Source organism: Eublepharis macularius, chromosome 4 (genome assembly GCF_028583425.1).
Source record: "Eublepharis macularius isolate TG4126 chromosome 4, MPM_Emac_v1.0, whole genome shotgun sequence".
Lineage (NCBI taxonomy): Eukaryota > Metazoa > Chordata > Lepidosauria > Squamata > Eublepharidae > Eublepharis > Eublepharis macularius.
The window spans coordinates 183,459,670-183,479,320 of NC_072793.1; the positions used below are offsets into that span (position 1 = coordinate 183,459,670).

The 19,651-nt window shown below is 47.5% G+C and overlaps 1 protein-coding gene across 1 annotated transcript in view; it reads right to left on the reverse strand.

The window, feature by feature from the left end:
* Positions 1-19,651, reverse strand: part of LOC129328009 (zinc finger protein 665-like) — a 48,685-nt gene that overhangs the window by 19,575 nt on the left and 9,459 nt on the right. Inside the window, exons 9-10 of the mRNA XM_054976752.1 lie at positions 11,656-11,974; positions 2,254-2,378 (exon numbers count right to left, since the gene is read on the reverse strand). Coding sequence (XP_054832727.1) covers positions 2,254-2,378; positions 11,656-11,974 — 444 coding nt within the window. The remainder of the gene's footprint in view (positions 1-2,253; positions 2,379-11,655; positions 11,975-19,651) is intronic.

Consider the following 19,651-nt stretch of genomic DNA (forward strand, 5'->3'; position numbering starts at 1 on the left):
TTGCCAGATTCTGGGCTCCACTCGACTCAAAACTAGCCCACAAATTCAAACTAATAGAGGGACCTGCAGAGCCAAAAGGGAAGGAAATCGGGACAGATTAGCTACGGGACAGCCCTGTGATATCTGCAATGGGAGTGAAGGTTTACTCACAAGAAGACAGGAAGGCACAGGCAGCCCAGACACGGAGGGTGGAAAACCTTTACAAAACAAAGGGGGTTCAAACCTCCCTGAGCAAGCAGCGCCAGTTGTGGAGAATAGTCAGAGTGTGTGACAAGGATGAAGATTCAAACCCCAGCCCTGCAATGGAAATTGGATCAATGACTTTGGGCCAGTCATACCACCTGAGTCAGCTGCGAGGATAAAATGAATGACATGAGAATGATGGAAGCCCCTCCAGGTCCCCATCTGGGAGAACAGTGGGGTATGCCTGTTTTTATAAATGTGATTTTGCCTACTGTTTGCCAAAAAAAGATGGCCAGTCTTCCTCTTCTTCATCTGGCATTATTGCCACTCTTTCAGCAGGGGGCAGAACCACTCATTCAGTAGTTTGCTTATAGTTCAATATTGTAAGCACTGCAAGCCACAGGGTTACAGCAAGCAGTAAGCGATGCCAACTTCTTGTTATTGAATCACTAGCTGTGATGGATATCTGTGTGGGGGGGGAGGGGGGGTCACACATCCATCACCTGATGCATGGGATTTTCTTCCTCCTGAGTCCTGCCACGGTTTCCATTTTCCACCTACCCCACTGCTCCCAGGGGCAAATCAAAAAGGAAAATATAAAGTGGGTTTGAAGGCATAGGATCTGTCCCTGAGTATAAACTCATCCAAGCCTGGAACAATCACTAGGATAAAAATGAAAGACACACGAAGGTTTATCTTTAAAAGTCAACAAGAATAAAGTTTATTTAGGAAAAACACACATCATAAAATAAACATTAACATTTCTATTAAGAGCCAGGGGAGTGTAGCGGTTAGAGTCAAGACTAGAAACTGGGAAATCAACATTCAAACCACCACTCTGCCACGGAAGACTGGCGAGGGATGTAGGGCCAGAAACACTCTCAGGCTAATTTACCTCACAGGGTTGTTGTGAAGATAAAATGGAGGACAGAATTATGCCATGATAACCCTGTGGCTAGACTATTTTAACGCACTCCACATGGATCTGTCCTTGAAGTGAGAAAATGCAGCTGGTAGACTAGGGAATGCTAGAAATCTTGTAAGGGCTCCATAGCCTGTTGATTAGTTATCAATGTTTAGTGCCAGGAACCTTAACTTCCAGGGCAGATCCATGGTCCACATTTCTCTCCAAGACCAGCCCTCTCCATATGCTCCGCTGCAGGGCTGAAGTGAACAGCTGCCTGGACAAAAAGCCTTCTCTCTTGTGGCTCCCGCTCGGTGGAAGGGCCTCAGAAAGGCTCCCACAATTGTCTTATCCCACAGAAGGCATCAAAATGTTTTAAAAGGGCATTTTAACAGGGCATATATATGGTTTATCCTTGGAGTGAATTTTTTGTTGGGAATTAAGATGTCCAATCTGACTGAAGATTTTCCGACACTCCAGGCATTTTTAAGGTTTTTTGCCACTATGCATTCTTCAAGGGGAATTAAGTTCTCCACTGCAACTGAAGTCTTTTGCACACTCAAGGCATTTATATGGTTTCTCCCGTGTGATTTCTTCGATGGGCATTAAGGTCTCCGCTTTGATAGAATCCTTTCCCACACTGTGGGCATTTATATGGTTTCTCACTGGTATGAATTCTTTGATGGTAAGTAAGGCTTCCCCTCCAACCAAAGGCTTTCCCACACTCCAAGCATTGATAAGGTTTCTCCCGTGTGAATTTTTTGGTGGGAATTAAGGTGTCCACTCTGACTGAAGCTTTTCCCACACTCCAGGCATTTATATGGTTTCTCCCGTGTGAATTTTTTGATGAGAATTAAGTTCTCTTCTCCGAACGAATCCTTTTCCACACACTGGGCATTTATGTGGTTTCTCCCCTGTATGATTTCTTTGATGGTAGGAAAGGCTTCGATTATTACTGAAGGCTTTTCCACATTCCAGGCACATATATGGTTTCTCACCTGTATGAATTCTTTGATGACAAGTAAGGCTGTCCCTCCGACTGAAGCTTTTCCCACACTCCAGGCATTTATGTGGTTTCTCCCCTGGATGATTTCTTTGATGGTAGGAAAGGCTTCAATTATTACTGAAGGCTTTTCCACATTCCAGGCACATATATGGTTTCTCACCTGTATGAATCCTTTGATGGCAAGTAAGGCTTCCCCTTCGACTGAAGCTTTTCCCACACTCCAAGCATTTATAAGGTTTCTCCCATGTGTGAATTTTTTGGTGGGAATTAAGGTGTCCACGCTGACTGAAGTTTTCCCCACACTCCAGGCATTTATATGGTTTCTCCCCTGTGTGAATTCTTTGGTGGGAATTAAGGTCTCCACTCTGATGGAAGCTTTTCCCACACTCTAGGCAATTATATGGTTTCTCACCTGTATGAATTCTTTGATGGCAAGTAAGGCTGCCCCTCCGACCGAAGTTTTTTCCACACTCCAGGCATTTATAATGTTTCTCCCCTGTATGAATTCTTTGATGGGAATTAAGGCGTCCACTCCGAATGAAGTTTTTCCCACACTCTAGGCATTTATATGGTTTGTCACCTGTATGAATTCTTTGATGGCAAGTAAGGCTGTTTCTCCGACTGAAGCTTTTCCCACACTCCAGGCATTTATAAGGTTTCTCCCCTGTGTGAATTTTGTGGTGGGAATTAAGGTGTTCATTCCGACTGAAGCTTTTCCCACACTCCAGGCATTTATATGGTTTCTCACCTGTATGAATTCTTTGATGGCAAGTAAGGCTGCCCCTCCGACCGAAGTTTTTTCCACACTCCAGGCATTTATAAGGTTTCTCCCCTGTGTGAATTTTGTGGTGGGAATTAAGGTGTTCACTCCGACTGAAGCTTTTCCCACACTCCAGGCATTTATATGGTTTCTCTCCTGTGTGAATTCTTTGGTGGGAATTAAGGCTTTGCCTCCAACCAAAGTTTTTTCCACATTCCAAGCATTTATAAGGTTTCCCGCCTGTGTGAATTTTTTGGTGGGAATTAAGGCATCCACTCTGACTGAATCCTTTTCCACACTCTGGATATTTATATGGATTCTCCCCTGTGTGAATTCTGTGGTAGGAATTAAGTTGCCCATTTTGATTCAAGACTTTTCCACACTGCAGGCATTTATATTTTTTCTGTCTCTTAAAGGTTTTCCTATGTATGTTAACAGCTGATTTTCCAGAAAATTTTTCCCCACTTGCTGTGCCCTCATTTCTATTGCCTTCTATGTACATTTTTTCAAGTAATGAGATTTCAAGACCATTTTCACCTCCTAAAAGACCAGAGTTACTCCTTCCTTTAGGTGGGTGTTTTCCCTCCTTCTTCCTTGGGGTATCACAATATCCAACCTCCCCTTTCGCATCTGAATATGTATCCCCTTCAACCATCACTGGATGCTCAGAGGTTTCATTCTTTGACCCCCACAGGCCTCCTGCAGAAAGAAACAGATACCTGGTGTGAGGACAAGGACACATTTACAAAAAACAGAAAATATACAATGGAGATCGTTTCTCCCCCCACCAGCCCCTGGAACTCAAAGTGTCTCTGCTGTTTTAAGTTTCTCTTTTCTTACCCTGGTGAATTTAGAGGCTGAGTGGTTTGGGGGGCTTTTGGGGAGAACAAAGCCACCCTTGAAGAGACAGCCAGCCAGTGAAAGTTTAACATACAAAAGAGGGTTTGAACAGATGCAGAAGACAGACAGAGATGTTTTACATACAGGGGAAAATGGATGTGTTTTTAACTCTCCCGTTTTCTCTGTGCTCGAATGTTGTCATTTTATGTTGTTCTTTTTTGTGAGGAATTGTGTGATAGTTGTTGTGGGTTTTCCGGGCTGTATTGCCGTGGTCTTGGCATTGTAGTTCCTGACGTTTCGCCAGCAGCTGTGGCTGGCATCTTCAGAGGTGTAGCACCAAAAGACAGAGATCTCTCAGTGTCACAGTGTGGAAAAGATGTAGGTCATTTGTATCTACTCAGGAGGGGTGGGGTTGAGCTGAGTCATCCTGTAAGAGTTTCCAAGGGTGTGGAATGCTAATGGCGGGAGGCTTCACTGTATCCTGAGGAGGTTCTTTTGCATATGGATTGGTACTTGATGTGCTAATCTTCTCTGCAGGGCTATTGTCAGGGATAGAATGTTTTGTTAGCCTGGTGTTTTTCAGAACTGGCAACCATGCTCGGTTCATTCTTAAGGTTTCTTCTTTCCTGTTGAAGTTTTGCTTATGCTTGTGAATTTCAATGGCTTCCCTGTGCAGTCTGACAAAGTAGTTGGAAGTGTTGTCCAGTATTTTGGTGTCCTGGAATAAGATACTGTGCCCTGTTTGAGTTAGGCTATGTTCAGCCACTGCTGATTTTTCAGGATGGCCAAGTCTGCAGTGTCTTTCATGTTCTTTTATTCTTGTCTGGATGCTACGCTTTGTGGTCCCGATGTAAACTTGTCCACAGCTGCAGGGTATACGGTATACTCCTGCAGAGGTTAGGGGGTCTCTACTGTCTTTTGCTGATCGTAGCATCTGTTGTATTTTTCGGGTGGGTCTGAATACTGCTTGAAGGTTATGCTTTTTCATAAGCTTTCCCATCTGATCAGTAATTCCTTTGATGTATGGCAAAAACACTTTTCCTGTGGGAGACTGTTTTTCTTTGGTTGTTTGATTCATCCTGGGTTTGATTGCTCTTCGGATTTCATTTCTGGAGTAGCCATTTGCCTGAAGTGCGTGGTTTAGATGATTAATTTCCTCATTGAGAAAGTGCGGCTCACATATCCGTCTTGCACGATCCACTAATGTTTTCATTATGCCTCTTTTCTGTCGGGGGTGGTGATTGGAGTTTTTGTGTAGGTACCGATCAATGTGAGTTGGTTTCCTGTAGACCTTGTGACCTAACTGAAAGTTTGCTTTGCGGATGACCCAGGTGTCCAGGAATGGGAGTTTTCCCTCGATTTCTTTCTCCATGGTGAATTGTATGTTCAGGTGGATGTTGTTGAGATGATTCAAAAACCCCATCAATTCTTCCTCCCCATGGCTCCAAATGATAAATGTATCATCCACAAACCGGAACCATACACTAGGTTTGTGGGGTGCTGATTCTAGAGCTGTCTTTTCAAAATGTTCCATGTAGAAGTTTGCTATAACTGGGCTGAGTGGGCTCCCCATGGCCACCCCATCCATCTGTTCATAGAATTCGTTGTCCCATTGGAAGTAACTGGTTGTCAGGCAATGGTGGAATATTCCAGGACACCAAAATACTGGACAACACTTCCAACTACTTTGTCAGACTGCACAGGGAAGCCATTGAAATTCACAAGCATAAGCAAAACTTCAACAGGAAAGAAGAAACCTTAAGAATGAACCGAGCATGGTTGCCAGTTCTGAAAAACACCAGGCTAACAAAACATTCTATCCCTGACAATAGCCCTGCAGAGAAGATTAGCACATCAAGTACCAATCCATATGCAAAAGAACCTCCTCAGGATACAGTGAAGCCTCCCGCCATTAGCATTCCACACCCTGGGAAACTCTTACAGGATGACTCAGCTCAACCCCACCCCTCCTGAGTAGATACAAATGACCTACATCTTTTCCACACTGTGACACTGAGAGATCTCTGTCTTTTGGTGCTACACCTCTGAAGATGCCAGCCACAGCTGCTGGCGAAACGTCAGGAACTACAATGCCAAGACCACGGCAATACAGCCCGGAAAACCCACAACAACCATCGTTCTCCGGCCGTGAAAGCCTTCGACAATACATCAATTGTGTGATATATCCTTTAAGAGAAAAAACGGTATTCCTGAAATAGGAATTCTCTGTCCCTTGGCACCACAGAAAGCCTCCTGTTTTGTTATCACAATGTTGCAGCTGCTTCATTGGAAATGCCTCTTCATGGACTCAGGCTAGCTTCAGCGGTTTTGACTTCCTAGGTGTCCAGTCCCTGGGGCCCCTTCTGAGTTAAGGTGAGGCAAGAAGCAAAGGAAGGCAAAGAGGATGGCCCCCCACACACACACACTTCCCCACAGCTCTCTGGGCTGTCCTTGCTGCCATGGGTGGGCAGCCAGGCAGGGTTGTGGTGGTGGCAGGGCTGCTGGCACAGGGTACACAGAGCTGACTGGTGCCCTTCCACTGGCACCTCGGGCAATTGCCTATGTCCATCTAGTGGATGATTGAGGTGACATCGTGGCTGAGGGCCAGACCTCCCCTGTGTTGCCAGCTGACAGTCTGCAATTCGAATTCTCGTGAGAGCAGAGCGCAAACCCCAGTTGCCTCTAAGAGAAGGAGAGGAGAGAGGCCAGGGAGATGAATTCCTCCTTCTTATCTAGTAATGTAAGACCACAACCCTTAATAAGAACCTGTCAAAAATATGGAAAACAAAACAATGTCCCACAGACTGGATGCTGAAAGATGAACATGGAAATACAATATCTGATCAGGAAAAAATAAAGGAAAGAGGGAAACAATGCACGGAAGTACTATCCAGAAGAGATGGAAGGATGGCAGATATTTTTGATGAAAAGCCGTTGGGAGAAACAAAGCACCTGGACTAGAGGGAATTTCAATAGAGCTATTTCAAGCTGCAGAAATGGAGTCCACAAAAATCTTAACAAGAATCTGTCATCAAATATGGAAAAGCAAACAATGGCTAATTAGATGGCTAACAGAACATAGCAGGGAATTTCAGAAGAAAATCAGCCTGCGCTTTATAGATCACAGCAAAGTCTTTGATTGTGTGGATCATGCAAAGTTATGGATAGTGTTGCAAGAAATGAGTGTGTCACAACATCTGATTGTTTTGATGTGCAATCTGTACTCTGGACACGAGGCTACTATTAGGATAGAATATGGGGAAACAGAATGGTTTCCAATTGGCAAGGGTGTCAGACAAGGATGCATATTATCTCCCTACCTGTTCAACCTCTATGCAGAGTATACCATAAGGAAAGTTGGATTAGGTCTAGAAGAAGGTGAAGTGAAGAAACATTAACCATTTGAGATATGGAGATGGCACCATGTTACTGGCAGAAAATAATGAAGACTTGAAACGACTATAGATTACGGTTAAGAGAGAAAGTGCCAAAGTAGGATTACATCTGAACATCAAGAATACAGAAGTAATGACAACTGAGGAACAACACAATTTTAAAGTTGACATTGAGGAAATTGAAATTGCCCAAGATTTTGTATTCCTTGGCTCAACCAACAGGGAGACTGCAACGATGAAATCAGAAGAAGACTGAGACATGGAAGAGCAGCTTTGAGGGAGCTCGATAAGATCCTTAAAGATAAAGAGGTCTCTCTGGGAACCAAGATCAAGATAATCAAAACTATGGTATTCCCCATTGCCATGTATGGATGTGAAAGTTGGACGGTAAAGAAAGCTGACAGGAAGAAAATTGATTCATTTGAAATGTGGTGCTGGAGGAGAGTTTTGCGGATACCATGGACAGCCAAAAAGACTAATAAGTTTGTACTAGATCAAATGAAGCCTGAATTCTCCTTAGAAGCTAAAATGACAAAACTGAGGCTATTGTACTTTGGTCACATCATGAGAAAACAAGAGAAAACAAGATTCTCTGGAAAAGTCAATAATGCTAGGAAAAGTAGAAGGCAGCAGGAAAAGAGGAAGACCTAAAACGAGATGGCTTGACCCAATAAAAGAAGCCACATCCTCCAGTTTGCAGGATCTGAGCAAGTCTGTTAAAAATAGGACCTTTTGGAGATCTTTCATTCATAGGGTCGCCATAGGTCAGAGGCGACTTGCTGACGCGTAACACACACACAATATGGGGTCAGGTGAACCCCTACACAATCCACACCATCAAAATCTTTGCTGTAATCTAATAATTACATAATTAAGGAAAATAGGTAGTTCTCTCAATCAGTGAATTAGCTGTTAAGTGAAAAAAAATCAGGCCTCAAGAATAATTTTCGTCCGCAATGCAGAAATAAAAAGAGTAAAAATGAAAACTGATAAACAAACAGGGCAATCCTAAACAGATTTAAGCCACTGATTTCAACAGGCTTAGACAGGAGTAACTCTTCTTTAGGATTGCACTGAACGACTCCCAAACAAGAGGACAAATGGGAATGCGAATGCTGCTTTTCCTCCTTCACCACTGTAAGGAAGGTAACTTGACAGGAAGAAAGGCAACTAGGAATGCCGTGAAAACATGCTGACTCTTTGATTCAGAGGAATAAGCAGGCAAAACAAGGGCCTTCAGGGTCTTTCCCTCTCAGTTCCCCCCACCAGAAGTGAAATGACATTCCTTCCTATACGTTGCAGTTGGCAGAGGAGCTACAATGTGTTCCTATGAGACCAGTCTGGGGCTGCTTTCGGTGTTCTCTGAGGAAACGTAGATGCTTTGCTTTGCAGGCCCAACATTCCAGGACCAAGGCCTGCCCCCTCCAATTAAAGGGACTGCCAAAGGATATTGCTTGTTTTCATATGTTCAAGACCCACTAGCACCGTTTCAATGTTCTCAACCCAGAGAAGAGGCTCAGTCTGAGAGGAAAAACAAGGCCAAAGAAATCCATCAGCCCCTGGGAGGAAATGCAGGTGTCACACAGCCCCACAGCAGATTGAAGCAGCTACCTGCCAATCCCTCTTCTGCATCAGCGATCGGGAGAAACGGCTCTTCTTCTCCTTCCAGTCTGGAAATGAGGTCAGGTTTGGCTATTGCAGGCCCTTTGATGAGGAAAAAAAAGAAAGACAAAATTATAACGCTTTTGTGTGCTCATAAATTGAGCAATTCCAAGCCAGGATGCCTGCACCTCCAGAAATACCTGAGCCAAGGAATAGGGGGCAGGCGGTAGGGGGCCATACGTGGCACGCGTAGTGATATGCCTCCTCCCTGCCAAGATGAGGTGGAAATGCCAGCAAGGTCCTCCACAGCCACGTCTCTACCCTGGTAAGGCAAGGCCTAGACTTGGGGGAGGGGGAGCCCCTGCTTAGACCCTCCCGCCTTCTCCCTATCCAGGCTCGCTTGGCACCTCTTCTGATGCCCTCTCTGGTGGTCCAGACTCAGGCCTGCCACACAGGGAAGCTCCTTCTCCACAACCCCTCCCATATTGGAGGATCACAGAGAGTGGCAGAGATCAGCCACTGGGCCCAGGGAAGGCAGCCTGACCACGTCCTTCCTCATTAAGGACCGCCCCCCCAGTCCCTCCTCAGAGCATGAAGGAGGCAGCCCAGGAGAAAAGGACCCTCACCCAGAGAGGCCACGTTCCCAAAATTCTCCAGCATGACTTCCTTGTACAGGGCTCTCTGCGCTGGGCTCAGCAGGCTCCACTCCCCCTTGGAGAAATGCACAGCCACCTCTTCGAAGGACACCCAGCCCTGGAAGAAGGGGAAGAAGGAGAAGAAGAGGAAAGGCGGTCCATAAGAAAGAAAATCCCAATGGCTGATGTGACATAGTGGTTAGAGTGAAGGACTAGGACCTGGGAGGACTGAGTTCAAATCCCCTCTCTGTCATGGATTCTCCAGGGACATGGGGCCCTTCACAGACTCTCAGCCTAACCTACCTCACAAGACTGTTGCTGGGGGGGTTAAGTGATGGAGAGGAGAACAGTATGAAAAGCTGCTTTGGGTCCCCGATCCGTAAAAAAAGAAAGGGATGTCATTTAAGAAACAGAGATAAATAAATCATATGCAAAATCAGGGATGGGAAAACCAAAGTGGAACAAAGAGGAGCGTTCCCATCTGAGGGCCAGGGGGGCTCTCCTTATCTGTGGGGGGGCAGAAGCCAAGTGGGGAAGAGGCCAGAGATGGCTGTGAAGAGGAGCAAGTCCTTTTCCAGGAAACATGTGTAGCGCATATTGTTTTCTTCTCTGAACACATAATCCTGCACAGGGGGTGGCCATTTTCCACCTTCTAAAGGGGCAGCTTCATAATCCTGCAGCACCAGAACCAAGAGGAAGGAACCCGATCCGCTGAGCCTTGCAGCAGAGAAGGAACCCTTCCTCACATCTGCTGTGCACCCCCCCCCCCTTACCTGTGCTGGCTGCATGGCTGGTCTTTCCCCTTCACCACACGGAGGAGACAGCGGAGAAGCAGCCAAGGGGGTCTTTGTGCTGCTACCTGGGAGGGTGAAAAATAAAGGTGGGCCTGCGGGTATGCCTTCATAGCAGTTCTCCCCTGCCCTGTTTTCTAGTCGTGCCCGCCCACCCCCCACTAACCCTTTCATGTCACAGATTCCCCCCCACCCCCTTTGCATAAAAAGCTGGGGACTGGACTGGGGTAACTACATCGGCATAACCTTATACCAGGATGAGAATCAAGTTCTTAGAATTCCCAGCTTTCACTTTTTAAACAAGCCCCCTTTGCTGTGAAGATAGAAGGAGGAAGGCACATTTCTGCAGTGGAAGGGGCTGGGGGCTGGCTTTTTATAAAACGCACATTGGAGCCTCTGAGAAACGGAGAGACTCGTTGTTACCACGAAATCCAATTGTCGATTAATAAAAATCCACCCACCCCCTTTTCCGCCACGGAGTCAGCGGGAAGGGAAAGAGCGTAGCCGGGAGAGGGAGAATCGAAAGTTTCCCGGCCCCAATGCAGAAATCGAGGTTTGCAAGAGAGCGGGGGGGGGGCAGGTCTTTCAACCCCTCTAGCCCATGAGCCCCTCCCCCCAGGCTTCTCCCGGCTTTGCAGAATGGAGAAACCTCCAGGACGGGAAGTTGTTAGAGGAGCCCCAAAGGACCCGCCCTGCAGCCCCCCTTCCCCGTCTCATCCCTCCCTCCCCCAAAGCAGCTGCGGCGTCTTCTCCCCTCCCCCCAAATGCGATTGCAACTCACGAAACGCGCCCGGGATGGAGCAGCTGCCGCCGCGGGAAGAACCAGGGCGCATGGCCAGGAGGGAGGGGGCGGGGCAGGAAGTGACCTCACCAGCGCCCCCCCCCCCGCTGCCTGTCTAGGAGTCCGGACTCTCTCGTTTTAATCCAGGGTTCCCCCGCTCGCCTTGCCCGGCTTTGCGCCCCTGGGAGGCCGGGGACTGGGTGGCCACGGAGGCGGCCCGGCTGCTGCGCGCTCCTGCGCCGCCTGCCTGGTGCGGGGGGCGAGGGAAGGGGAGGATCCCCTCTGGCCCTTGCGGGGCTTCAGCCCGGGAGTTTACGGGGGGAGCCACTCCCTGCCCTCCTCCAGCGCTCGAGGGAAAGGGGCCTTGGGTTGGTCCCCCCAACACCCCCCCCCCGGATCTGGAGGGGGGAATTGCATTCGGGGAGGGGGGCAGACAGACGCCCCAGGAGAGAGGGGGGGGCTTGCCTGTCGTCTCTTGGTGGGTTTGCCACCCTCCAGACTGGCGGCATCTCTTGCCCGGGAGGAGAGGGCAGCTTTGGAGAGGGGGCCGCGGCTGAGTGGCAGAGCGGCTGCTTGGCCTGCAGAAGGACCTGCGGGAGCCATGAAACCTCAAAAAGGTCTTAAAGTTCCCACCGTTCACATTTTGTCCTTGATTCATTTCTCCTGTAGGGAAAAAGGGAGGCTCCATTTAGCCCTCGAGGTCCCTAAGGGAGCTTTCCTGTGTGGATTTCCTCGTCCCCTTCTAAAGGATATTTTACTTCAGCCTCATCGCCTGCGGATCCGGCTGCATATTCCTCGGGGAGGTGACCAAGTCCAAAACTGCCCGTGTGGCGAATCCGGGCTCTTTGGCCATCAAAGTTAAGACCTGCTGCCAAGAGTCCGGAGGTGTTATGGGGAAGAACTGCAAGGGTGAGGAGGACTCCCCACCCAGGTTTGCATTCCAAGCGCTGCGACTGAACCCTTCAGGACCCGAGAGGGAGGCGAGGCTGATGCGTTTCAGCTCCTTAGGCTTGCCTGAACCCAGCTGCACTCTCACGGGAAGATGATACAGGGTCCGGCTCTGTGGGCCTAACCCAACTGCAGAGCACCAACCCCAGACGGTAGGACAGGACACTGGTTGGCTTCAGAGAGCAGCCCAGCTTGCTAGGCAATGGGGTGTGAAATTGGAAGGTCCCCTTGCGGACGTGGCTCTGAACCCAGCTGTATAATGCAGACGGAGAGGGGGGAGTCAAGAGGGAAATGGGGGGGCAGGACTGTGGTTGCTGTGGAAACCAGAGAACCTGATGGGCAACTCTGGCTTGCGAAATTCCTGGAGATTTGGGTGTGGTGCCTGGGGAAGGTGGAGTTCAGGGAAAGGACGGAGCTCAGCGGAGAATGAGATGCCACAGAGTCCACCCACCAAAGCCTCCATTTCCTGCAGGGGAACGGATGACTGCAGTCTGGAGGTCAGCTGTGATTCCCTGAGGACTCCAGTCTCTACGTGGAAGTTGGCAACCCTCACTGAAAAGGATCTCCCAGAAGAGACGGTTGAACTTGCCTGCAGCCCTCAGGGGCAGATGGAGCTGCCTTGTGCAGAGTCAGGTCTCGGGTGTGTGCCGGTCTCAGGATCTGCTCTGACTGGCAGCTGCTCTCCCGGGTCTCAGGCAAAGGTCTTTCCCATCCCCTCCTGCCTGACCCTTTTCACTGGAGACGCCGGGGCTTGAACCAGGGACCGGCCGCATGCCAAGCAGAGCCTCAGACCATTTAGATAGCTCACGTGATCAGGGCCAAAGCCAATCAAAACACATGCCTGAAAAAAGAATTAAAGTTTTCACTGACCTCCAGACAGCTCCAGATGAGGGCCTGGAGAAATGACCCCCTCCCCTGATCTGAACTGCCTTCTGTCAACCCAGCAGTTGCATGCCCGACATGTGCCGGGGACTGCAGATACTGGTAACCCCCCCGCTTTTAAGATGATATGATCTGCAGGGGGAACCCCCGCTCGCTAGCCAGTTGCTGGGCAGATTTTAAGCCAGGCCCTAAACCCGGTAGCCCCTTTACTGAGTGTTCAAAGCAGGACCCCCTCCCTGCCTCTTCTTCCTTGGTGCAGATTTCACTTCAACATGTTGTCTTCCCTGCAGACCTTGTTTCCAGGAGGAAATTGACCAGTCTTCCGGAAGTGACATCATTGCGCTGGCCTCAGGAGAGCTCCAGCACTTGGGGCGGGGCTGATGCTTTACGAATCTTCCAGCTGTTTGGGGCTGAAATCGGCCCTCTGCAAAGCAAGGGGGCATTCCCGTGGGCAGTCTGAGGACGTCCCTTCTGAAAGGGACGTCGTCACGCCCAGCAGAGTGTGTGTGCACCACACACCACACGTTTGGCTGGGTGTCCTGCTAGTGACAGACATTAGCTGGGCAGTTTGCCACCTCCCACTGCTCGCCAGCGTGCAGCGGGCAGAGGGCACATATTGCTGGGTGTTTGCCCGCCCCTAGTGGGCATCTGGGATTCCTCTTCCGTTGCCCTAAGCAGTCAGCTCGACCTATTTTATGACTAATATTCAGAGACCAGACACAGCCTCCGGGCAGAGTTAATCGTGGTTTAGCCCTACCCTCAACAGTCTGGTATAGCTCCAGCAAAGCAGCAGATCAACCCTTAGGTTATAACAACAACCGGCTCAGGCTGAAGTTGCCACCTGAGAGTTGGGTTGGCCCAAGCAGCCCTCAGGAGAAGGGCACTCGGGTGAGGTATAGATGCCGTGTCTCTCCTTTATGGAAAATCACCGGCTGCAGGAATGGAGGAAGGTCTACAAACATGCAGACAGGTGAAGGCTTTCATCATGTGGAACCAAATAACCTCCCATTAAGCCTCTACTAAAAGGAGAGGGCTTTTTTTCTCTCCAGGCAGTTGGCAGCCTCAGAAACTCTGCAGCAGCTGGCAAACAACTGCCTGCCTGCTGGGGACCCTGGAGAAGGCAGGCAGTTCGGAGCTGGGCAGGTCCATGTGCAGAATCGGCATAAAACAGCTTGAGGCCTGGACATTTTCTGGGTTAGAGTCACAGTGCTGAATGCAGGCGGACCCACCATTCGGGATAGGGTAGGGATAGCAGTTTAAACTAGCGAAACTGGGATGGACGGAGATAGAGAAGGGGCATGTTTTGCTCTTATGGTTTCCATAGGGAGGGAGGGAAGAGAAGTACCTGAGGAGTGATAGGATAGACTTCTTCAAGTATTTGAAGGGCTGCCACATAGAGGATGGAGCGGGGTTGTTAGCACTACAAGCTACAGAGTTACAGAAACCTGTGAGGGGTGCCCGGCTCTAGTTATTGAATCAAGAGCTGTGATGGATATCAGGGGTGGGTCTCAGAGCCATCTTGACACACAGGATTTTCTTCCTCCTGAGTCCTGCCGTAGTTTTCATTTTCCACCTACCCCACAGCACCCAGTGGAAAATCAAAAAGAAAAATATAAAGCACAACCCAGCAGTCACACTCTTCCAGGATGGCCACCTTCCATCTGCTATTGGTCGGCAGAATGTCCGGGGCACAGCAGAACCTGTGTGTGGCCACTTAGGAAATAAAGTTCACACAGAGCCTCACTTTATTTTTTAAAGAAATTTATTTAAAAACTCCATCCAGGATAGGGTAAGGATAGCATTCTAAACTAACTAGCTAAACTGGGATGGATGGAGATTGAGAAGAACCTGCCTTACTCGCATGGTGGCAGGAGGGAGGGAGGCGACTGAGGGGTGATATGACCGTCTTCTTCAAGTATTGGAAGGGAGGGCTAAAATCAAAGCAGAAGAGTTTTCGGCTAAACACTAGCAAGGACTTCCTGACAGTCATTAGGCTGGCTCCATCTTAGAAGAGAGTGGACTGCTGGGCCAGATGGCAAAATATGGGAACCAGCACAGAGCATGGAAGAAAAACTCTGCTCAGAATGAAGAGTAGCTTCCTGAGGGGACGGGCCGTGGCTCAGAGGAAGAGCGTATGCTTTGCATGCAGAAGGTCGCAGGTTCAATTTCCGCCCTCTCCATTTAAAAAGGTGATGTGAAAAGACGTCTGATTCAGGCACGACAGGTTCATATGCAATTAGACTGTAGGCCCAACGGAGAGTGACTGACATTGCACAAGATCCAGAGAGAGGCAATAGATATCTGGGCTTTCTTTGAAACACCTATTTCCTTGTGTATTTATTTTATATATTTATTATATTTTTAACCTGCCCTCCCCACAAGCGGGCTCAGGGAGAGGTACAACATTGATTAACCAGTCCAAGACAAGGCAGTCCTGCACTCCTGCCCGTCAGCATACAAAAAGTGGGGGGAGGTAGTGGATAGAATACTGTACCCCTTTTCGGGGCAGCAAGCAGTGAACTCTCCATAACCGCTTATAGAGGGAGACCGGTGGAAGGCTCGGCACTGATGGGCTAAAATTAGCCTCCACCATATGCCTGGTGGAACATCTCTGTCTTACAGGCCCGCCTAAATGATGCAAGATCCTAGTGGTCCCGAGTGTCCTGACAGAGAGTTCCACCAGGTTGGGGCCAGGACCGAAAAGGCCCTGGCCCTGGTAGAGGCCAGCCGAGCCTCCAAGGACCTCCTTGGAGTATCACAGTGATTGGAGTCTTGAATATATTGGGTACTAAGGGAGTTTGTAATTGACAGCAGAGCACTATTAAACTGAAGCCCCTGGTTCAGTTCCCAGCATCCCCCATTAAAGGGGCCTCCGCCAGAGTCCTTAGAGAGCTGCTGCCAACCTTAGTAGAAGAGCCAGATCCTTTAAGCTGGAGATGCCAGGATCGATTGATGTATTTTTTTTCTCCCCCACTGAGACACATGGCAGATTGCATAGAGTAAGCCAATATGTTTATTGGCGGGAGAGCCAATAAACAACAGAGTTTGGACAGTATAAAATTGGAAAAGGAGCAGAAATCTGATCTGGAGCTAAAACAACACTGAAACAAAGAATACGCAATTAAACACAGTATGTTAAACGAAGCAGAAATTGCCTAGAAGCAGCAACAGACGGTACACGGTAGCATAGTCTACTATACCAAAGCATCTTCCTGAACCATTCCTTGCACCACAGCCCAGGCCCAAAGACAGCCAGTTTGGTGTAGTGGTTAAAAACACGGGACTCTAACCTGGAGAGCCGGGTTTGATTCCCAGCTGGGTGACCTTGGGTCAGTCACTTAAGAGTGGCAGGACTCTAATCTAGAGAGCCAGGTTTGATTCCCCACTCCTCCACTTGAAGCCAGCTGGGTGATCTTGGGCTAGTCACAGCTCTCTGAAGCTCTCTCAGCCCCACCCACCTCACAGGGTGATTGTTGTTGTGGGGGTAATAACAACATACTTTGTAAACCGATCAGAGTGGGTGTTACGTTTCTCCTGAAGGGCAGTATATAAATCAAATGTTGTTGTTGTTATTAAACTTGGGCCTTACACATGCTGAGAACATTTACTACCACTGAGTCAGGGAGCCTATTTAAATATTTGTGCCCTTTGCTCTCATCTTCTAAAGCAACTTGCACCGTAACAGACTAATCCAGACTAATTTTTCCACTGATGGGGCAGGGAGGGCAATTTTCTTCAGTTCCCTCTTCCAGATCCGCCTCTGTGCTGTTCCTGAGAGCCCCATTCCACAGTAGCAGCATTTTGGAGAAGTCAGGAGGCTGCAGCAGCGAAGGGGAGAGAGGGTGGCAGGAAAATTCTGTTTTACTAACAGAAGTGTCCTGAACGAGCGTAAGATTTAAGCCTGGATCCAACTGTTAAGAATATTTTTTTCAACTATTTTAGAAGAGCCCCTATGGAACCAATAATATACATGAAAGGCGAGCAACAACGAGGCGACTAAAAGATAAACATGGGATATGTGAAACGTCTAGAAAAAGAAAGGAAGTTTTAATTCTCAGCATGTGTTTGTGTAGGAAAATCAGTCAAATGCTCGGCAAAATAAAGAGGTGCTGACAAGTTTTCAGTGCCAGGTAAAGTCTGGTGCCAGAACAATGATGCGGGGAGTTCTGCTGTTTAGGGGCCCCAGCAAAGAAGAAGATGGAGACATGTGATGTAAGTCTCTCCAGGTAACAGGAAGGCTGATATGGAAACAGGGTGTTCCCTGGAAGGAATGCAATGCAACTCTAGCAAGGTGTGCTTGTAGGAACTTACCCCATTCCTCAACCTCTCTGCCAAATTTCAGCACATTATGGTAATCTGAACTGTGTGCAATCAGAGCATGGCTATCTGTAGTCAAGACATGTTTCTCAAGGCTGAGCCACAGATGGTGATGGAGCATCAGCAAGATTTGGTGCATGCTCCTGTGCTTTGAGCCTCCCACCCGCAGAGCTGGTACTGACAGGTCCCTTAGGGTGTCAATGCGCTGTTCTTGCGAGGAGGGACCCCATCCAAATCAGGCCACATCCACAATCCTGAGTTTGCTGCCAGCCTTGCTACAGCTGGGAGAAGGTACTTAGGAGGCATTGTGTTGCTGGCCCAAGGTCAACCTTGATGACGATTTGGCCAAAGAACCTGTTAACTCAACTGGAAATGAAGTCCCTAAACAGAAACCTTGTGTGGGGGTGTGTGGACTGTTCCATTTGCCCTCTTGCAAAAATATTTGGTGAGGTCCACAATCTTCATGTTCTTCAGAGGATGATTTGACCATAACAACATAGAAAAACCCCTCACCTTTGTACTGGATCTGTCCATACAGAAGACCACATGACCAACTCCAGCCAATAGGCTCATTTGTCTCCAAACCCAGGTAATGCACATTTGATAAAGGGAGCCTTTTGAACTTCACACCTGGAGAGAAAAATGGAGTCCTTGCTTCTTCTCCATCTTGCCTAGTTTTCATAAGGAGAAAACTTGGATAGAGCTAGCCAAATTTTTAAAAACGCCCTGCTGCTTCAACCAACAATCGAGGCCAGATGCACTCCTTCATCAAGGATTAAATCTTGAAGAATGGTTTCTTTATCCCGGTCTTAAATGGCATAAAACAAGGTCAATGGAAGTGGGAATATAAATCACAATATACTCTAGTTATACATGTATATTCTCGTGAACTTTGACTAAACTTCATTGTAGTTTTTCAACAGGTTGTATAATACTCAGCTGTTCCTTTTATCTTTTCGCAACTGATTAAAATTAGTTGGATGAAGGCAGATTAATGATACTTTAATTGCTAGAATGGGCCACTAACAATCTGCTCATCTTAACTTTTTGACAACCTTTAACGATTTATAGAGCTTTTCATGCACCCGCACAATAACATCATGCTTGGCATTGGTAGAATGTCACGACTGAAAATCTGAAGAACCAGCTAAATCTAAGACCAACCATCTTTTTCTATTACTGTCACATGTGAAGGATCTTAGGGATATCTTTATAGATAGCACATGACAGTTAATATGAAAGATGCCACCCAAATAAGAGATTAGGATTTTGATGAAGAAAATCTCATGAAGAAGATTTGGGTGAGGAATATTTGTATCTCTGTGTGTGTCCATTGAGAATCCAATAAATTTCATAGTAGTCTTGAGTACGATTATCACTAGCTTGAATTGAGAGATGTTAAAGGGTTTACTTTTTTATAGCATGAATATGTTATTGGTTTCATTTAATAACGCTTTATATTTTAATGTCTTGCTTCGTTAAAAAAAGATTAATAAAGATTAAACTCCAAATAAAAGAAGTCTCTGCATGCTGTGGTGAAAAGAGTACCAGGAAGAAACTCACACAAAAAGTAGATTGTATTAAAAGGCATTTTCTCTACAAGAGCAATTTCTGCTTTTAGGTCTCATTTGAAGCTTCTGAACTCGCCAGAATTTGAGAGAGAAATCTTGGGAATGGTACAGTTTAGAGCTTTATTGAGGCGCAGATAACACATTCTGCTACACAACTTCAGAGACGGGAGAAAGCTAGGCTGACGCTACTGATTCCCTGCGTGTTTTTTTCTTGGGTAATTGTTCCTATGTGGGTTTTTTGATGTGCATTGCGATACGCGCTCCTCCTGAAGCACTTTCCACACACAGAACATTTATACGGTTTCTCCCCTGTGTGGATTATTTGGTGGTAAGCAAGATATCTGCTGTGGCTGAAGCTCTTTCCACAATCTGAGCATTTATATGGCTTCTCCCCTGTGTGGATTCTTTGGTGGTAAGCAAGGCTTGAACTGTAACTGAAGCTTTTTCCACACTCGGAGCATTTATATGGCTTCTCCCTTGTGTGTATTTTTTGATGGGAAGCAAGATTTCCGCTCTGAGAGAAACTCTTTCCGCACACTGAGCACTGATATGGTTTCTCTCCCGTGTGGATTCTTTGATGGGAAACTAGTTTTCCATTCTCCCTGAAGCTTTTTCCACATTCAGAGCATTGATATGGTTTTTCTCCTGTGTGAGTTCTTTGATGGGAAGCGAGTTTTCCACTTTCTCTGAAGCTCTGCCCACACTCAGAACATTTATACGGTCTTTCCCCTTTATGAACCCTTTCATGGTAAGCAAGTCCCGAACTGCAGCTGAATTTCTTTCCACACTCAATGCATTCATATAGTTTCTCCCCTGTGTGGACTCTTTGATGATAAGCAAGGCCTGAGATGTGGCTGAAACTCTTTCCACACTCAGGGCATGTATAAGGTTTCTCTCCAGTGTGAATTCTTTGATGTATATTGAGGATTGTGCTCTGACTAAAGCTTTTTCCACACTCAAAGCATGTATATGGTTTCTTCCCTGTGTGGATTCTTTTATGGGATGTAAGCCCTGAACTGTGACTGAAGCTCTTTCC